The 21,413-nt window shown below is 42.8% G+C and overlaps 2 protein-coding genes across 9 annotated transcripts in view; both read right to left on the minus strand.

Moving 5' to 3' along the window:
* The window catches only part of MGAT4A (alpha-1,3-mannosyl-glycoprotein 4-beta-N-acetylglucosaminyltransferase A), a 53,358-nt gene extending 47,970 nt beyond the window's left edge, over positions 1 to 5,388 (minus strand). For 2 of the 5 annotated variants that reach the window (XM_077927585.1, XM_077927581.1), the window contains exons 1-2: positions 5,093 to 5,388; positions 2,124 to 2,448 (exon numbers count right to left, since the gene is read on the minus strand). In XM_077927585.1, the coding sequence (XP_077783711.1) occupies positions 2,124 to 2,217 (94 nt within the window). In that variant the 5' untranslated portion in view covers positions 2,218 to 2,448; positions 5,093 to 5,388. Of the gene's footprint in view, positions 1 to 2,123; positions 2,449 to 3,068; positions 3,161 to 4,997 lie in introns of those variants that run through there. The other 3 variants (XM_077927584.1, XM_077927582.1, XM_077927583.1) reach the window with 3 other exon arrangements.
* Positions 5,389 to 16,277: 10,889 nt separating this feature from the next.
* The window catches only part of CRACDL (CRACD like), a 54,202-nt gene continuing 49,066 nt past the window's right edge, over positions 16,278 to 21,413 (minus strand). For all 4 annotated transcript variants that reach the window (XM_077927587.1, XM_028727862.2, XM_077927586.1 and 1 more), the window contains 2 exons: positions 19,851 to 19,998; positions 16,278 to 17,881 (listed from right to left, as the gene is read on the minus strand). In XM_077927587.1, the coding sequence (XP_077783713.1) occupies positions 17,739 to 17,881; positions 19,851 to 19,998 (291 nt within the window). In that variant the 3' untranslated portion in view covers positions 16,278 to 17,738. The remainder of the gene's footprint in view (positions 17,882 to 19,850; positions 19,999 to 21,413) is intronic.

Below are 21,413 nucleotides of genomic sequence, written 5' to 3' on the forward strand. Positions count from 1 at the left end.
GAGACCATCTTGTCTGTAAGTCCTGAAAGACTTGTTCCTGCCTTGCAGGCCATTTTCCACCTGGCCGATTGACGTTACAGTCTTTCATGTCCCCTTCAAAAAGCAGTTTTTCCTGCTCTCAGTCCAATTCTATACAGATTTACTTGCAATGCAAACTTTGCTCTGCTCAAGGGGACATGACCCCAGGAATACTTAACACAGATATAACACTGATAAATGGGCAGAGCAAGAAGCAGGAAGCACATCTTCAAAGACATCCCCTGATATATAAATCAGCCTTTAGTTTCAAAGGCAGCAGTTCTAATACATACGTACATGAAGCTACCTTTTACCAATGGTCGACTGGCCCCAGAATGGTGATCTATGGCAGGCACAGCTTCTCCCAGGTGTGTGAGAGAGATCTTTCCTACCACTTCCCTATACTGAACTTTACAAGCACAAATAATGGCTGGCTTGCAATGCACACACAAATAAAACAAAACCCTATTATATTTCCTTTGAAATCTGCCAAATCAGCAACAGTAGAATAGGTCAACATGACTGCAACCTCTGGCACTGTCATAGGGAACAGCACTGGAACATCTACCAAAGGGGGAGGAAACTGAGCAGTTACGAGTGTCAATCAATTCATTAGCACTAATTCTCTCTCTCTCTCTCTCTCTCTCTCTCTCACACACACACACACACACACACACCCCATACACAATGTTTGTTTACCAGCACTATTTTATGTGGGACTACGGTAATTTATTTGGCCCTTCTAAAATGTTACTTAAAATGTTTTTAAAATAAAAAATACAAAAGTGGAGGGGATCCCAACCTTATTTTAAAACAGTTTCCCAGCAACTAACCACCAAAATTAGAATACTGTGAGTATCTTTCATAAAAGAATACTGTGGATTGGTCTATCGGCCTTGTGTACCCTACCACTAAACAGACATAATTCTCTGAATAATTACTGCAGCTCAGAATTGTAGTTACTTTGGGATTCTTCCCCCTTCCCCACCATGTGGAACCAAGATCAATAGTGCAGGACCATACCTTGGTCGTTGCAAACTTAAACAAACTTGAAATTATTTCCTTGTAGGGTTGAGAGAACTATCTGAGCATAAATCAAATAAAAAGCAGCAATTCATTCCACTCCGGGGGTCCAACTTGAATGAAATATAATGATATGGTGCATGCACACCATATGAGTGGCAATGCCCATCAACTTGGAGGGCAGACTCCTCAAATATTTTCTAGGGGGCCTAAAGGGAACTCAGCCCCTAGGAGTTGGCTCCTATGATTGCACTCTACAGTGGTGCCTCGCGAGACAAAATTAATTCGTTCCGCGAGTTTTGTCGTCTTGCGATTTTTTTCGTCTTGCAAAGCACGGTGTCGGGAAAGTTTTGGAAAAGCTTCAAAAATCACCAAAGTCTTTAAAAACCTCAAAAAAAGGCTACCACACCGCGTTCTATGAGTTGCTCCTCAAAGTCAAGTCGCAACTGTATTAACAGTGTTAAGAAAAAGGAAACAAACTTGCAAGACGTTTCCGTCTTGCGAAGCAAGCCCATAGGGAAAATCGTCTTGCGAAGCAGCTTAAAAAACAAAAAACCCTTTCGTCTAGCGAGTTTTTTGTCTTGCGAGGCATTCGTCTTGCGAGGTACCACTGTATTTAAAAAGAAAGTAAAAAAAGCTGGAGACCTACAAATGTCAGGTGTGCACTGACCCACACAGAGAGAAAAAACTGCAAACTAATACTGTACTCTTCATTCTCTCCTTCTATGGTTAGATTTATCAGAAATCTGGATGTGGTCTGCTCTGCATTGTGTGGGGGGGTTTTTCAAGCCTTCAAATGCAGCACCAAATTTGCAGACAGAAACAGTCAGCATACTATTTCTGAAATTGGTCTAAAATAAGGATGGAGAATCTATGGCCCTCCAGCTATTAGACTCCAACTCCCATTAGCCCCATTCATGGCTAATTGGATGATGGGGTTTGTATTATCACAAAAACTGGATTCCCCACCCCACAACATGTCCACACAATCTTAAAAACACACATGCAACCCTAAATTATATTAACACCAGTCATAGACAAAGTTATGCATTTCTTTTCAGGGAAAAAAAAATTCCACTTACCTTTCCCATTCTGCCATGCTGTGTACCAAGACAAACTGAGGAAAGATGTGATGAAAATTAATGCAGTGGCCACAGTCCCATTTCGGAGCCTCATCTCATTTCAACATGGTTTGTATTTGGCCAACAGTCAGGATTTGAGTTTCGTCTGTTGGCTTGAAGCCCACTTATTCCAGCGCTAGCACGGCATAGCCAGAAGCAAAAGGAGTATGTGGCACTGTCATTTCCAAATCATTGTGCAACCTGCAGAGCAGACGTATCGCTGGAGAATGACGAACTCTCAGAAGCTTTTGAAGAGTTTGCCCTTCATTCTTTGTTCTTCTACTCCCTAAGCATAAAGGGGAAACTCAGTTTCAGCCTAAAAATGAAGAGAAGTCTGTAGAAAACCGAAGCACATCACACAACAGAGAAGAGACTGAGGGAAACTGCAAACGACAGAGGCTCAAACCTCCCATCTGCCATTATCTTAGTAAGAGGCCTTGGGCAAGCCACATCTTCTCACCTACCCCTTTACTCTCTTGTAGATTTACATTATCTCCAATTTACAAGACTGTTTTTTGCAGTGCTCTTTTTTATAGTTCTCTTAGAATGTCAATGGTGCCCACCTGAAAGGTGCCAGAACCCACCTGAGAGGTGCTGGAACTGAGTTCCACTAAGTTCCGGCTGGGAAACACCTCCCCCCCCCCCCCCGGTCTTTATGGATTACTGGCAACATACATTAATTGTTTGAACATTCATGTAGTGTAATCCTATACACGGAGGGTGGAGTACTTGTGATCCTCCAGATATCATTGGGCAGCTCAGACTCCTACAAGATCCAGCCAACTTTCTGACACATTTATATGCCAGCTTGTTAACACATTTCTCTCATCTCATCCCCCCCTTCCTCTCACAGCCACCCTTCTCCTTTCAACGGTTGCTTTTCAGCCATCTCATTCTGCCACTCACTTAAACAAAGTCACTTTTCTGTAGTCAATCGCTACTGCGTTCATTCCATCAACAGGTGCTTTTGTCCTAGTAGGTGTGCTTAAGTCTGCAGCCTAAGGTGTTCGAAACAAATTGTACACTTGAAGTGGTAACTATAGCACGTGAAAAGCTGAGAGAAAGTTAAAACATTTGAAACATCAGAAGTTGTTACTGTTTCACAAATGCTTCTGAGATTCATGGTTACAAGTAGCTGACATTCGTTTTGATCAAGCAAGGAAAGCCTGCAGGATCAGTTCCCAAATGCACCAAGGAAGGGTTACATTCTGCATCGTGCGCTTGTACCTAGGAGATCTAGGCAGGATTCAATCTTCATTCATGCCCTTGAACAGCTTTTCAATAGAGTTTTAACGAAAACAGCTTGTCTAAAACGAAAACAGCTAGCGAGAGAATGACATACAGGTTCACGTTACCCCAATCAGTAGGTCAGTGCCGTCAACTTTAACTGCACGGCACAGCACTCATAGTTTACAGCAGTACACAAGAATCTGGTCACAGGCCTAAGGTAGTTATGGCCCACTGTAACCGGGAGAACTACGCTGCTTCTTATAACTTCACCAAATTATTATTAATCATAGCCCCCCCCCCTCCAAAAAAAAAGTGATGGGTAAAGTTAAAGTTGGTGGCAGCATGGATTAGCAAATCAAACACCCATTGCTGTGCACATGCCCAAGCTCACACATATGTAGCATGAAGCTACCCAGCACTTACAATGGAAAGGAGACAGATGGGGAAACAAGATATAAAGATGCAGCACAGCTAACTGTGGCACCTCAGTGCAGTAACAGCAGCAGAGACATATACTGTAGTTAAATTAAAACCATTTAAGTACAAGGAATATTGTACTTATTACATTACATTATTATTAATACATATTGGTTGTATTTTAGATGGAAAAACTAGGGTAGAAGTTATCTGGAATTAATTGACCCTGGACATATATATATATATATATATGCACATACATCTTTGTGCACAGTATTCCCACCTTCTCACTCCCAAAGTGCCTTGCACACCCAGGATGCTTACACCGCCTCCCATTTCTCTCTGTCTCTCCCTGTGTGTCACATGCAAATCTGTCTTCTGCTCACCTAAACTTTGTACTCCTACTTTCTTCCTCTCTTGTATACATAACACGCCAGCCTCGGTCTATTCCTACCTCCCGTGCTTCATACAACCCTCCCTCTTTCTAACACACATGCTTCCGTGCGGATTAGATACACTGTCAGGTGATTTATCCAGCCCTCCGAATCCCCCCCTCCACTTCGTTCCAGCAACAAACGTGTGTCAAATTATAGCGTGTTACAAGATGAATGTATTTCCCACCCCCCACAGGGAAAACGGTACCCCCGTAGCAAAGTCAGGTCCAAAGCATGCTTCGCCTGCCAATGCTCATCTTCCCCCCCCCCATCCTTCTGATGCAGGCGGAGAGCGAGTTTGCCCGCGTACACGCATTCACACGCACGCACAGACGCAGTCTCCAGCGGACCCGCTCTCCACCCGCCTCCTTGCCCTTCTCCTTCTCCTCTCTTGCGTTCCTTCTTTCTCTCTCTCAGTCCCTCCGCCTGCGTGTACAACCAGAGAGCGAGCTCGCTGTCGCATTGCACAGTCCACTTACTCCAAAACAGTCCCCTCCCCGCCCGCCGACCGACTTTGGCAGGACGAACTTGGGGAGGCGGCTGCACCAAAGAGAGAGAGTGGCTGGCCGGCCGGCCTGCATCTCCCTCGTCACATAGAAAAGGTGGCTTTTTATTATTTTAATTAATTTTTTTTTTGGTCTGCCCACCTCACAGACACCGCCACCGCCGTCTTGCAGGCAGACGCACCAGCAGCAATAATAATACCAAACCCACCGCAAGCCGAAAGCCCCAAACTCGCGTCAATTCATCCCACCAGGGCCGCCGAAGACCCCAGGAAGCCCCCGTTCGCCCTCCGGGAATGGGCAGAGCGGAGCCCCGAGTGGACGCGGAGCTTTGGCGTGCGCTCACCTTGGTCCTGCAGGAGCCGCCCTTTGCTCCTGCACGGAGAGAAAGAGAAGCCGAGGGTTCCACACACTCTCTCAGGCAGGCGCGCGCGCGTGTTCTTTGCGCGCGTGCCTCCCCGCGCAGGAGGCGTTCCAAGAGTCCCCTTGCAGTTACAGCTGCCTTGCCCTCGCCTGCTGCACCACACAGGAAAAAAGGACTTCACCTCCGCGGTCCTCTCTCACCGCAGCAGAGGAAACGCTTCTCCCAAGCTGCAACTGAGGAGGACTCCCAAGGAGCAGAAGCCCACACCGGCTAGGCTTCTGAGCGCCCGCCTCCTTTCACCTCACCCGAACCTCCATTGGCCAACCCAACCCGCGCAAGAAGCCAATGGTCGTCCTTTACTGGATGGCACGTTCCAGCGGATGGTGTAGTCAGATGTCAGTCTCGGACTAGGGTTGTTTTTTTTAATAGAAATCTCGCGAGTTTTCTTTCACCTCCTATTGATAGCTGAAGTGCGGGAGAGCTGGGGGTTTGGTGCTGTGTAATTTCCAGATCCTTGCACCTTGAAAAATTCGAGCAAACTCATTAGAAGGTCAGTTCTTGCAAATGTCCCACTATGTTCAATAGGGACTTAAGTGCTCAGAGGACTGTGGCTGTTTTCTGCGGCTGGAAGTGGCTTGCCAGGTCCCAGCAGCTGGGCAATACTGCTGAGAGAAGCAGCAAACTGAAATCTACTGATCTTGGGTTTGTGAGGTCACAATAGGGATCTTTAGCATCTTTGGTTCAGATCCACCCTCTTGTCAAACATTAGCCTCCCCTTTGATTTTTCCTGTTCCCTAATGCTCTGAATGCAATGTCTTATTTGAGCAGGATTGTTTCCCTGGCTTCCTCCTCCAGACAAGAAGGTTTTGTGGAATTAGCACTGCAAGTTTTCACCTTCCAAGTCAAGAAGCCAGCCCATACTACTACTTTTTTAAACATTTAACATTTTAAACATTGAATCTGAATTTATTTTTACCATATAAAGTCTGCTTAGTAAATAGAACCCGTTATATGCCCATTGTCACTGCTGATGTGGCAGATTAGTGCAGTTTTTCATGTGTGAGGTGACATATTTCTGTAGCCACACTTACTTCCCTTTGTTCCTCACCTGAGCACAACTTGGGCCTGCCAGCTCAAATGAAATGAGATTTCTATCTCTCAAGGGCTCAGCACCTTGAGAAATTGCAGTGCATACAACAGGACTTTAAAAACCAACAACTAATAGAGAGGTCTTTCAGAAGGTCCCTTTATCAGAATGCTTGATGCAGCTAAAGATTAGATCTCTGTGTTAACTTTTAAAAAATGACGAGGGATACTGATACGTTGTTTTTAAAAATAATCTGGTTTTGACAAGAAGAAGCAGCGGCGATGGATACAACAAAGAAGCTAATGCTACAGAACCTTTCCCAGCTTCCTTCTTGCAGTACTCAACCCTTGTTTTAAACTACCACTCTCCCCCACTCAGTGCTATCCCCTGCTTGCTCTACTCAAATATCTGCCATTGTTTAAAGCTGCCACTTGTTCTTCCATCACTGCTTTACTTAAACTTCTGCCAGTTTAAAACATCCGCTTTCTGCTTTTCAGTGTAGCTCCCTTCTTGCTGTACTCAAACTTCTCCCTCTTCCGTTCCTCAGCTGTCTCATGTGAGAGAAAGAATGCAGTGCCCCCAGATATTTCAAAGTAATAGTCAAACCTTGTTAAAAACTACAGATTTCCTCTGTTTTCACCCACCTCTGCTTTACTCAAATGTCTGCTGTTGTTTTAAACCAACAATTTCCCCCTCTCAGTATCCCTCCCTTCTCTCTCATGTCATAGCCACTGCTGCTGTACAACCCTGCTTCACTTTTGCTCCCCTACTCCACCCTGACTTCATGAAAATCAAGGATTGTGATGCACCACTGCAAATCCTCCCACGAGGACTGCATGACGACATTCTTACATTTTTATTATATAGGCATGTATAGAAATATGTATGTTCAAAAGAAGGCCAGGGTCAACTGCAGCAAGTCTTTGTGGGCTCCAGCGTTTACCCCACTATGCCAGCTGCTGAGGCCAAAACCTCTGCATTTTCAATGACACCAAAGCCATTAAAGAACCTATGATCAGAAAGCAGTGGGCAAGGAGCAAATACAGCAATAACAAGGTAAGACAGTGTGTGTTGTGTGTGTGTGATGGGCGTACATATAACTTCCCTCCCAGCTCTCTCTTCACACACAGGAAAGAGGCAATAAAAATGGTGCAGCTCTGTTTCACACTAGTTCAAGTTACGTATTATTTTGCAAAATGAATCTAAAGATTTTGTGAATATACTCATGTATATTGTTATTCTTACTATTTCTAAAGTAATGCCTTGTTTCTTCCTTTACTCACAAGTACTAAGGGTAAGAGAAACAGTAGAATTACAAAGTAGAAGGTAATTTAAGAGTGAAGGAAAAGAATAAGGGAACTTTTCTAAGAATGGAAGTCTACTTTTGAGAAATGAAGAACCATCCTAGAAGAAACAAATAATTAATTAAAAGGAGCAAGATCCGGCCAATAAGAATTGAGCTGGACATCCTTTATTTGAGAAGACGCATTCTGGCTTCTGCCGCCGCCGCCATCCCATTTTCTCCCACCTGTGACATACATGCTTAGCATTTTTGTAATCAATATCCTGTTCATGAAACTCCCACGGAATGTTAGCTGTACTTTTGATTGCATCCATTCTAATAACAATAAAGAAAATTTTAAAAAGCATAGATATGAACTACGTTCTTTCCTTTGATTTCTGCTCTGGGCTTTGATTACAAGAACAAATCTCAGTGGTTTCAACTATGCCGTGCCTTTTGTAAACAATGGTGCTGATTTGCACTTCACCTGCTTTTTGCAGTTAGCGCTGCCTGAAATGTGCACACCGTCCTCCTTGATCCCCAGCAGACCAGCAAACTGGACTTGTGTTGTTTTCTAGCACTGAGCCCCCCACCCCGCCCCCCTGCCTTCACAATAAATGTACAGCGTTTCCATTTCCAAAAGTTGTAAATGTAGTCGCAAGTAGCTGCACAACATTTGGACAGTTTGGCACACATCACCCTAGAAGGAATTATCACAGGCGTTCCCAGATTCCAAAAAAAAATATCACAAAAGCAAATTAAAGCTGGATAGCGAATTGTCCCCATCTGTGAGCAAGCACAAGCCAGAGCAGCGCAGGGGAGGGGGCTTGTTAAGCTGCTCAGCTGAGGTGTGGAAAACTCCCCTCGCCTCAGCCAAGCAGCCTCAACAAGCCTCTGGCTGGCAAGGAGACTGCCTCCCATTTCCCCAGAGCCTGAAGAGATCCTCTTTGGGCTCTGGGATGGGTTTTCTGGAGGAAGTGCATTCCAGCACCTTTTTGTGGGTTGAGCATGATATATACTGATATCTTTCATGTGTGCCACAGGAAGTACTGGTGGTGTAGTGGTTAAGAGCGGTGGACTTGTAATCTGGTGAACCGGGTTCGATTCCCCGTTCCTCCACATGCAGCTGCTAGGTGACCTTGGGCCAGTCACACTTCTCTGAAGTCTCTCAGCCCCACTCACCTCACAGAGTGTTTGTTGTGGGGGAGGAAGGGAAAGGAGAAAGTTAGCTGCTTTGAGACTCCTTAGGGTAGTGATAAAACGGGATATCAAATCCAAACTCCTCCACCCTGATAAATGTGGGCACCAGCTTGACTACTCCTGTCTTTAAGGCCTTGCAAAGCCGTTACGTCAGGGGCATTCTGGGAAACAAATACGGCAGCAAGACCCAGGCACTCAACATTGCACAGGGCAAAGGACTAGGGTGGTTTTGCTGTTGTTGTTAAGAGGGGGCATCAGCAGTGGGCCCTGGCAGTTTCCCAACCATGCCAGATGCTGTTGCCAGCCCTGGTGCCTCTACATTCATCCCACCTGCCAACAATGCAGCTATTTAAAATGTGTAGGGCTGGGGACAGGCAAGATCAAACATTTAAGTGTAACTGGCAGGCAGAGTTACAAAGCAATTAATAAACCACGGCTTGAGGTTGGTGAAGTGCCAGAGATGACAAATTTGATAACTACCGAAGCTGCGCTGCCAGCATAATTTATGTCATGATTATGATTCCTCTGTTCCTGCGATTCATAGCCTTGAAAGGAACAAAGCTGCAAATTATAAGAAAAAATTTGACACAGACATGCTCCATTATTTTCAGCACTTCAAGGTGTATTCTTATACCGGCAGGGTAGAGAAGATATGGTAACATACCATTAAAAAACTCTGCGGCCAGACAGAAGTTTATGTGTAAATTACACATTTTTAAAGAGGCACGTTGTGTTGTTAAGATTTGAGTGGGAGGAGTTTCCGTTCAATGGCTGCTGTGCTGTTTCCCTGGGGCTGTTCCCTGGAATGAAAGGCCTATTGCAGTCGCGGTTGCATTCAGAACGGTTGACGAAAGTGCTGTAGTTTAAAGTACGCTGTTACCAATATACTAGTGACATTTAAGAACACTTCCTTGACATGGCTGCTAGGAGTGAAAATAGCAAGACAGGCCCCATACATACCGTATTTATTTATTTTTAATGGATGCTTCTTATGGGGGTGTGTGTGATTAATTAATTATACATTTTGGGAATAAAACACCCCACCTTTCAATCATATTATTGTCAAGATGGCATAAGAAGGTAAGAAGAGCCTGCTAGATCAAACCAATGGCCCATTTTGCCCAACAACCTGTTCTCTGTGGTGAAGCCTGCAAACAGAACATTCTTTTACAGATGGGTAGCCGTGTTGGTCTGCCATAGTCAAAACAAAAAAATTCCTTCCAGTAGCACCTTAAAGACCAACTAAGTTAGTTCTTGGTATGAGCTTTCGTGTGCATGCACACTTCTTCAGATACTGAAGAAGTGTGCATGCACACGAAAGCTCATACCAAGAACATTCTTTGTGAATGTGTGGTTGTGAATGGTCTGGGCTCTGAATTAGTGTGTAGCTGCCAGCCCACCACAGCTTTATGACATCTGGAAAAGGACATCATATGGAAGCGATATAATCCTCTGCCTCCTCTGTAGTCTGCAGTACAGTTATATCCATGCAAAGAGCTGCTTTAAGAAAAGAAATATCTGGCTGAAAATAAGCTAATGATGGTTGGCAGGTTTTGTGACCTACTGGGAACCAGTTCATTGGTCACGGAGGGAGTTCATCCTTGTTCACTCAAACATGCTATTAGCGTTTGGTAGCATTCCTTTCAATGTCTAAGTGTTTCTTGAATTCATCTGACCCATACCAAGAGTTAATGAAAGGATTAATTTGGGCTAGATATGGGGAAAACGATAATACATTGTTCAGCCAGGAAAGTAAGGCAAACAGAAGATCTTATCCGTCTTGTCTCTGTCCTGGATGGTGACTTCTCTGAGTAAATATGAGTAGATGATGATTTCAGCGGCTCTCTATTTGCAGTCTTGGGATTAAATAAGAAGTCCCTTACCTAGAGAATGGATAAAAATACCAAATCCAACTACCATTGGGAGCTACTACTGTGAAAAGTGGCAGAAAATCACTCTTTTGCTCAATAACAGCTCTTTTTCATTTAGTTTTCTTCCTTTCTCTCCCTCCCTGCCTGCCTGTATCAAACTCAATTCCGAAAGCCGCACAAATTAATACCCTTGGGAGGAGCAGGATGTGCTCAGAACAAACAAGTTAGAGAAATTCCCTTTGTCCTTTGACTAAGCAAGTCAAAACTATGCCTAACCTTATCTTCTACCAGTTACTTCAGGTGTCTAAAAAGAGGTGGTGGTGGGGGAATGTGGAATCACAATAAAACATTTTAAACCAGGACTCTCTTTTGGAATCAGCTCGAGGCACCGCTCAACTTCAAAAAGGTCATGTAGCCATCTGCCTCAAGCGTCAAGTGCCCCGTATCTCTGTTCCCCGGCAGAATGTGATCAGTTGCAGAACCTGAATTTAAGGAAACTCCCTCATGTTTTCACCTGAAACAGCCTTATACTGGCAAAACAAATAAAAAACACATGCCCAAGGCAAAGAAGCTTCCAGAGCTAAGGAGATGTCATACAGAAATGCACTTAACTCACAAATCCTGCTAATGGAAAAAAAGATTCCCTGTGACAGCTCCCCACCCCCACCCCCATGACCATACGTGGCAAAAATAAAAATGGTAGAATGGAAATGATTCCATAGACATGTTTTTATTCTGCTACTGCAGGGCTAAACCACACACATTGCATGGGGACTCACTGTCATTTCTTATTGGCCTCCCCTGTTTTTTTTTACAGCAACATGGTCCAGTTGTGATCAGAGCAGTGGCACTGGGAGAAAGGAGAGATTAACCTTTTTCCTAATGCCATTTTTTGAATCTGGGGTAGAAATGACTGCAGGTGTGGCCTGGTGACAGCTCCAGGGATGAGTGTGCAACTTTCTACTACCTTCTGGTATGAATATGGACAGGGGAAATTGCAGCAGAAGTGAGGGTACAGCTATTACCTACAAATACATGATTGCATATTTGATGGGATATTTTACCTAATTGCTATCTTGCTACCGCTCTAAAATCTATATTTTTGTTTTATTGCATCGTTGTCTTTTGACTTATATTTTTAGGAACTTTTAAACCACTTCAGGATGAGGGATTTAAAAAACCAAGGAAACAAAGTGGCATATAAATCACCTAAATGAAAATGTTAAAAATGAAGAAAATGAGCCTATTTCATCAGAGCCAACATCAAACATCCAAGGAAGTAGGGTTTTCTACTATGCATATTTATGCTTTAGTATATTTGTTTGCCTGTAAAATGCCACAGAACTCTGTTGTTGTTGCTGTTGTTGTAAAAACATGGACATTAGAGTAAGAATTATGCCACCAACAATGGGAATATAATGGGTGTTCCAAGGACAGGCTAGTGATTTCAGTGCACTGTGTTCTTGCAAATCCAAACATGGCTTCTGAATAAATGGATGGCTTTTTTGAACTGCATACTCCTCCTTTTCATGCTATGTTGATACATAGATAATAAGCGTTTGAGCAGTGTCTATTTTAGTTCTCTTTTCAGCACTTTGTACAATCGCAAGAAAAGTAGCCCACTGTTTACTGCACTAAGTGGCCCGAGATTCTTCTCAAGTTAATAGCTCATGTGTTTTCTCTCACTTGCATTGGCCTTCATTAAATAATCTCTTAAAGGACACTCATTTTGAAATGGGCATAGATAATAGCAGTAGTGATGAATTTCTAGAATGTATCTGGTTTCTAAATTGATAAGTACAGGGATGGTTTCAAGAGCCTCGGAGAACATCAATCATTTAGGTTGCTAAATGTGCAGTGCATAATATAAGATTGATAAAGTATCTGTAACAAAACAAAAGAATGTACAAAAAAAAAGAGGAAAGTTAATTACACTTGCCTCTAGTAATAAGAGCAGAATGTGGCAAGGAAGACAGATATTGCAAAGCGAATTGAAGACATTTAGGTTCCTCATTTGAATTGCCCCAAATAAAGTTTCCACAGAACTTATTGAAACACTACTTCTTTGGATCGTTGTTGCTGAAAAGAGGAAATAGTCAGTAAGATTTTCCTGGATGACATCCACTTAAGCTGTTTGAGAGCAATTCACAGATAGGTGTTCTGGGCACTGAGCCAATATACACAGAGAAGTGGAAAATCCAAGCAAAATGTAGACATTGAAAGATCCTATAACAAAAGTGGCTGTGTAAGGGACCTTGGCAATCATACCACTTTTAAAAAGATATATACTTAAATAGTAGAGAATAATAGAAACCTTGCTTACCCCAAAACATTCAAGGAACATTTATAAATCAGAGAGCAAAAAACGTTCATGTTGTAGAACAGGGGTCTGCAACCCGCGGCTCCGGAGCCACATGTGGCTCTTTTACACCTTTGCCGCGGCTCCAGGGCGGATACTAGCGAGGGGAGGAGGCGCATTGTGCGCCCCGACACTCCCCACTGTGGCGGGCGCTGTACTGGCTGTGATGCCGCATGGGGGCGGTGTGTGCGTTAGTCACGCACCGTCCCAACGTCACCTTCCCGCCCGCCCGCCACATTGTAAGGGGCATGTACACTGGTCACTGCATTGAAAGGGGGCATGTATGCTGGGGAGTGAAGAACACACACATAAAAAAAGGTAACTTGTTAATTTAACATTTATTTCTATGAGGAGGCGTAATTTTGAGGGGTCAAACAAAGAAATAATAAAAAAGTGACAAAAAAGTTATTTTTATAATGACGAGTTTTGCGGCTCCCAGGTTTTTTTCCTTCGGAAATGGGTCCAAGTGGCTCTTTTTGTCTTAAAGGTTGCAGACCCCTGTTGTAGAATCTCACAATTTGCCCCTCACTAACGATTTGTAAGAAACTCTGGGTGTAAGCATTCAAGCAAAATGTTTTTGTACTGCTAAAGCTGCAATCCTATGCACACATAGTTGGGAGTATCCAAGCACGTGCAATGGAATTACTTCTGAGTAGACATGCCTAGACTCTTGACAGGCTGTCTTATTTGGCAAGTCTAGAATTCTTCATAGATGCCATGTTAAGATTCTGCCCAGTGGCTACATTCACTTCAATTTGATGGGGAACGCTCCATTTAAAGTGAAACCTTATGCATTTCAGAAGGAAATCTCACAGTGCTCTATGGGCTGTTTGGTTGATAACCCTGACAGCCTAAAGTTAATGCACATCCCAACCATTTTTTGTCCTCTGTCACCCTTGCAAACCAAATATCCCAATTTAGCAATACTCAGGATGGCTATCCAGACACAAAGCCCCATGGATTTCAAAACTCTGCAAGGCCAAGGCAAGAGGAGGTACAAAATACTCTTCTGCAATGTTTCTGACACAGGATTTTCTCCACTGGAGCTTGTTCAGCAGCTGGTAGAACACAGCGCCATTTTATATCCATTATTTGCAACGGTCCCTGGCTATGATTGCATCATGGAGAGGGGAAGCAAAGCAGATCAAGGGAGTTTCACTGCCTGCTAGCTGTCTTCTCCTTAGTTTCAGGGCTCCTCCACATATACACTTGTCCCACAGACATTTACTCTGTGTAAGGCAGCTTCTAACATCCCCATGGATAGTGTCCAGCATGTGTTAACACATTACACAGTCAGTAATGTCCAAGAAGATACTCTGGACTCAAGAGTTTATTGCAGTTCTCTATACAAAACAATAAAAATAATTTAGTCGACATTAAAAAAAAACCTAAGGCTGCAATCCTAAACATGGATTACTAGTGAGTAAGTCCCATGCGACTTACTAGGATTTACTACCATGTAAACATGCTCAGCATGTGCAGCACACAGCAGAGATGTAAAGTTAAGGTAGTTAACATTACACGGAGAAGCAAAAATTAGAAATAGTGCAAGTCATAAAAATCGAAGCAAGATTTACAATGTTTTTTAAAAAAACACAACTCACAGTTAAGTTTACATATTACAAAACTATTTAAAACCAGAAGTGTTCTCCGTTTAAAATTAGCCTTGCATTTTACTCCATATGCTGTAGTTAATACAGAGCACATCATTTCTGCTTGGGGGGGGCGGGGAACCTTTAGCATTTGACTGTCATTATTTTTATTGCGATTTAAGTAGCAGTTACTTTCTTTGTAGACATAGCTTATGACTGACCTCTGCCTTGCATTTCTTTAGAAGATGTGATAGAAAATGCATGTGCATTAAACAACAGAACATGGTAGATAGTCCACTGCAGCGCTCCTAAACTAAAATGCAGTTTAAAATTCCTTGCAAGGTTTTTCCTTGTAGTAGATATAGAAAGCACGCCATTCTATTCACTGCAAATACACAGATTAGTACTGTGTGTCCTGTTTGCCAAATTTAACCATTTGGCTGACATTGGAGACGCAAAAAGTAACATAGTATCAACATTGTCCTAGCACTTTGGAATAAAGCTCAACTATAGGTCAATATCTGAACAATTTCCAAAAGCAAAGGCATCTTTAAATATGCATTTAAAATGTTGAAAAGTCTAGGGCTCGGTTCGGACATAATAGTAAACCATGGTTTCCCACTACACAAATGAACCTGGGCAAACCTCAGGCTCACAAACTCCATCCTCTTTCACATGCTAGGAGGAGGAGACCAAAAGCATGTCTGAACTTAGGAAACTCTGGCTTTGTTTAAAGCACAGCTAGTGAGAACAAGCCTGGATCAAACCATGATTTCTGGTCTGTTCTCACTAGCCGTAGTTTACACAAAGCCACAGTTCCCCAGGGTTCAGATTATTACAGGGAATTTGGGTTAGGTTTTTTTTGTTTTGTTATTTTAAAGTGGAAGCTTTCTATGGAATGCAGTATGCACACAGCCACATTCTTGGAATTATGTACTCCTATTGCTTTCTGATAATTTACCGTTTGCATCCCTGGTCCCTCTTTCGGTGGCATGTAATAAGAATATTGCTGATGATCACAAGAAGCATGCACCTTGAGTGGTCTTTCCTGTTTAGGATGCTCAACCCCAAAATCATGGACTTGAGACATACTGAAAACATTTGGAAACACCCCATGCATGGCACACTACCTTGGAAGTTAAAGCAGGTTAGGTGAAAGGTGATAATAAAGCCCACAGGCATACACCATGTTTTCAGAATTACGTGGGTGGCTTATCTAAGGTGCTTAGTGTACATACATAGATAAGGCCTGAGCCTCTGTTTGCCACATGAGAGAACCAAGATTGCTGCCCAAGTGAATATTGAGCCTTGCACAAACAAAGCATGAACTCTGCCACCAATCTAGTGCCTTTCTGCAATACTGCAAGATACTCAATAAATTCAGTTTAACTGATACCACACCTTCAAGAATACTGAAGGTGCTAAGGCTGTACCTTATGTATAAAATCCAATGGTTATTTTTGTTGCCGTGGAAAGATGTTTTACATGGTATCCATTTTATTACACATCAAAAGGCACCTAAAGTAACAGCAGCAGGAAAAAAATATATATCCAGCATTACATCACATGCTAACAAAATCCTAGCGATCACCTGTAACATAATTGAAAATGTATATTGAAAATGCATGCAAAAAGAGGGCAGAATGAAGGCCACTCATCCAGGCAATTTTGGATTATCAGTGTACAATGAAGGACAAAGTAATATTTTCTCCTTTGTTAGATAAACAAAGCTTGCCAACTGTCTCCCTTACTAGGGACTGAAGTTTGGTCTTTCCCCCCTCTGACCCTGAATCCAACGGCTATGCATTTATTCACAGGCTGATTACCCCAACTGTGCAGATAAGAAAGTAAGTAGCATCAGCCAGTTTTGTCTCGAATTTTCTGTTGTGATATTATACATATGTGTGAAATTGGCTTTTCTTTTTTACAGCTGTGCATAACTTTATAATGTGAAAACTCTAGCAGGCATTATGACTATCCAATATCATGGATGAGGTCGTTTCTCCAAAGTGTAAGAGCAGCAACTGAGCTTCTAGATTAGAAAATGATACAGTAACGAAATGGAGGTTACAGCAGTGTCTAATTCAGGCATCCCCAAACTTGGCCCTCCAGCTGTTTTGGGACTACAACTCCCATCATCCCTACCTAACAGGACCAGTGGTCAGGGATGATGGGAATTGTAGTCCCAAAACAGGGCCGAGTTTGGGGGTGCCTGGTCTAATTTTTGACATAGATGTAGATCAGGAGAAGGGAACCTGTGGACCTCTACATGTCGTTGGGAGTCCAACTCCCCATTGGCCAACTCCAGCAGGTATGGCCCATGATCTGGGATGATGGGAGTTCCCAGCCAGCAACATCTGGGAGGGCAACATATCCCTCATCCCGGATATAAATTCCTTGTCAGCTCAGTTTAGGATTCAAAATCATGGGGCTGTTCAGACGCTACTGAATGCTCACTAGTCAACCAGATGTGGCAAAATCAAGCATGTGTGCTCTTTCTTCAAATCCTCACTGCATCAACAACTGCAACAAGATATCTTGAACTTTTGAATACAGACTCTCCCTTTTCCTGTAACTATACTACCTACTTGGAGTTCAAATAAATGAGGGTTCTTCCAGTGGAGTCATGACTTTCTTAGGTATTGTCAAGTAGCACATATCTCTAATGCTTGGTTCTGATCCTGACCCAACAGTGTGCAGAGGTTTGGGGAGTGGGGAGAGAGTAGTAGTGACTGAATCAGTCCAGATAATAAACCAGCATTCCAGCCTATTTCCACGTTTACTCCACAATGCTATCAGTTTTTAATTTTCTGTAAATCTATCAACCTAACATCATTTGTTTTGCATGTGTGTTTCTGGGGAGGAAATTAGTTTCATAGCTCAAAAAAAAAAGGGGGGGGGAGAACTTTGATAGGAAGATTAGTTACAAGGTAACAAAGTAATGGTAAACCAATAGTTAGTAAATATTCCAAAAGCTTATACATCACAAACCATTTTGCAGGGGGGAAAGAAACAAAGAAGATGTAAGATAAGCAACATCATCATCATATTATTTTTCCAAGCAAAAAACAAAGAGCCCAGCATTAGCTTTCTAGCAGAATCTTCATTGCTACACAGTGGGCTAAGAATACAAATGTGTGGCCAACATAATAGATTTCATGATTAACTATCTGTTCAATTAACATAGCCCAATAAAAAAAAATCTAGAACAACTATTATGCATAAAAATGCATACTCTTATTTTATCCTCTGAGGCATGTCGCTCCAAGCTTGAGATTTCTTTTTGGCAAGTTCCATCCATGAAGGTTGTTCTGGGGAAGAATGACTGACCTTCTTAAGTGGCTTTATATCTTCTCTTTCAATCAGCACTGAAGACTGAACTGTGTGGAAAACAAAAATATCGCTTACTTACTTAATAGCAGTGTGATGCTCTAGAATAACAAGTAGGATTTTTTTTTTTTTGCCCTATCAGCTTAATTAACCATTATGGTATGAAGTGCCATTAGGCGATGCTGAAAAATCTTTTTAAGAATCCTAACCCATGATGAATAACCTACTAATAACACTTTTAAATTTGCTGCGATAAAGGTTATTCTGTAGCACACACCTGAACTAAATTTAAAGTGCCCAATTCATCATATGCATCATTTTTAGGGATCATTTTATTGTTCATGCTACAGAAAGCGTTCAGTCAGCATGTTTGATGTAGGGCACAGAAGCAAACCTGGAACTTTTCCTGCCCTTGCTGAAGTATATATGTTGGAATCGGAGTCAATCTCTGACAAGGCAGCCTTTGCAGACTTGCAAGCAGTGTGGACAGAAGCATGAGGTGAGGACAGGTGGAACAAACTTGACACAACAGCTTTCTGGGATTAAAAATTGGCCAAAATTTCATTGATGAAAGATGTTAAGTAGGCTTTGGCTTAGGCATTGGGTGTGCACATTGTATCAGCCTCCTGGCTGCAGGCTGAAGCTTCGACAGGATCATGCTTGGGTTATGGAACCACTTCAAGACACAACTCAACTCCTCAGGCTGCTATTGGAAGTTCTATGGCCTGCCTGCTCTTCGTTTGGCTTCAGGACAGAAACTCCCACTCAGACCCCTTTACCGGGGTACCCAGCAATATCACACCAGGTTAAGTCGAGGTGATGCCCCACACCCAGGAAACAGACTTAGGATTCCACCCAATGCCTTATCCACTGAAAGTTGTGATGACTGATATGAAGAAGGCACCCAACGGGCCCATTTTTTTTGCAGACAAGTTCCTTCCCAGCCCTGAATACGGTGACCATTTTGATCCACAGCAAGATCTTCTTAACATGGTGCCTAAAGAACAGCATATAGGGTGGGTTGCTCTTCCACTAACTGAACTGCTGACTCCTTGCCGCAATTGGCTTTTATCCTCCAGAGACAGATCAGAGTGAAGACTTGTTCACTCTGGTCTGCTGCCCAGGTCCCGCCCTCCACTGACGCCCTCGTTGGCCACATAGATTCACATTTTGGTGGGCAATCCCACCAACCTCCCGTGGCCAGCCGAGGAAGAGCCCAATGGCCAACCACAAGGGTGAAAAGACTCTTTCCGGCCCGGGGAGATGGGCAGGGCCACAACTGCTGCCCACCCCAAATTTGGGTAAGCAGATATACACCTGCTGGAATGCTCATCACATCTGTATGTCCTATTTTTAGATGTGTGGCTGAAAAATGTAAGATGTGGAGAGGGAGCCCTCAGTCCCACTAATAGCATGTGAAATCAGAACTACAGTTTTAAGGTTTTACTACAGTATATAAAGTCCTAAACCGCCTAGGAGCTGTTTACCCGAGAGACTGACTTTTCCCACCCCTCCTACTTAAACCCTTACATCATCTAGTGAAGACACCTTGAGGCTGCAACACACCTTGGAAGTTTGCCTAATGAATACTTGGGCAGAGTTATTAGCATGGTAGCACCCACACTTTGGAATGCATTCCCCCTGGAAAATAGACTGGCACCAACCCTGTATTCCTTTGAATGCCTCCTTGAGACTTTTTTTAATTCAGCCATGCTTTTTCAGGTAGCATTGTCAGACATGGTTTATGCTGGTTTTACAGACAGATTTGATGCAATCTTGTTGTTTTAACCTTGTATTTCATTTTTAATTTCTTTTTTTGGGCACTACCATGGTATTTGTGAAAGGTGTACAGTTTATAAATTCTTTAAATAAATAAAACCAGCAGCATGCCATCAGGAAGAAGTTGCAGAAATGCCCAATCTTGTGATCCCTTAATAAAAACTGGGAACGTTGTTTGTGTGATGGAAAATACTTTACAGCCTGGGTCTATGTCAGAATTTTAGCGTCTTGTTTTCATACCAGGGTTATGGTGTGACAGCAAGCTGCCTCCTGGCAAAGATTCCTGCATATCTGACTTAGTTTCTTTTCTCTGTTCTTCAGAAGAAGCTGCGGGTGGGAAAGGCAAGGATGTGTTTCGCGTGAAATCTGTCTGTTGCCTCAGAACTTCCTAAATAAAAAAGGGGGGGGTGAGAGAGAGAAAACCACACACACCATAGGATAGTGCTGTTCTAAATAATTCAGTGGGAAAGAGAACCACAGTAGGGATTTGACAGAACACAAGAAACTCAGCAGCAGACATGGCTCCCTGCTCAACAATAGAATAATGTGGTCTTATGTCACACACACTTGCCCTATTTATGCCATCTGAGCTGTAAACACTCCATAAACATTTCATAGGCTGCAGACTGGAAAACTGTTTTGGGGATTTTGAATTATGCAATTAGAAGCACTTGGAGATGAGCTGTTGCAGCCACAGCAAATTATTCAAGGCCTCTTTTGATAATGAGGGCAAGCACAAGCCAAAACTGGCAGCAAACCGCTTCCCATTGACAATAGGGAGCTATGGCTGTGCAGCAATGGCCCCTGCTCTTTTAAAATGTGACACACCAGTGAATTTATATTTTGCTCCAATGCTGTTTTAAGCCAAAAGCAGTCTCAGGGTGGTACAGGTCAGAATGTAAGGAAACTGAAGAAAAGAGAAGGGGGTTGCTTAACCCTTTCAGTCATTTTCTGGTCAAGCCTCTGTCTTCCTCAATGGCTCCAGGGTTTCCAATACTTCGTTCTCCAGATCTACAATTCCCATCATCCCTGACCACTGGTCCTGCTAGCTAGAGATGATGGGAGTTGTAGTCCAAAAACAGCTGGAGACTCAAGTTTGGGGAACCCTGCTCTAAGCTAGTTTTATTCGCAGGATGGTACTACTGTATGCTGATAATACATACTAATTTCTCCGTCAGAGACATACTGTTAGGGTGGTTAGAAAGGTATGCACACAATGTGGAAATAACAATTGCTTTTTGACTCACCTTCCTGTAAGACCAAATCTACATTGGACAATCTACAGGAAATTTTGCAAACCAAAAATGGAAGTTTTTCTGCACACTATCCTTTGGAAATGTCCTACACAATGGAACGTAACTGACTTTCTTTCTTTCAAGTATTACTCATCTGAACAAAGTTTACTCTGGCCTGGGATCTGAACCAAAACCAACATTTAGCACAAAGAAATAAAACCTTAGAATTCACAACAGTAATGGGGTTTTTCCCCCTTCTGCAATCTAAAAATGCTGCTTAATTCAGGATCACAACACAAAAACATTAGTTTTATCAAGGAAGCTAAATGTAAGGAATATTACATAGGGTGAATAGGGTGCATGTCTATGTTAAAAATCATGCTTCGTGTAGGCAGAAATTGCCAAAGCTCATTTATTTGTCCCATGATCAAAACAGAATCCAGCGAATACAATTGGCATTTGCAGCCATTTCAGTCTGCAAAAAACTGCCATTGGTTATGTTCCACCACCATCCATTTGCATTGCATTTCTTTGCACTGAAATGACTGAGCTGGAATAATGTAATGAT

This window comes from Podarcis muralis, chromosome 4 (genome assembly GCF_964188315.1).
Source record: "Podarcis muralis chromosome 4, rPodMur119.hap1.1, whole genome shotgun sequence".
NCBI lineage: Eukaryota > Metazoa > Chordata > Lepidosauria > Squamata > Lacertidae > Podarcis > Podarcis muralis.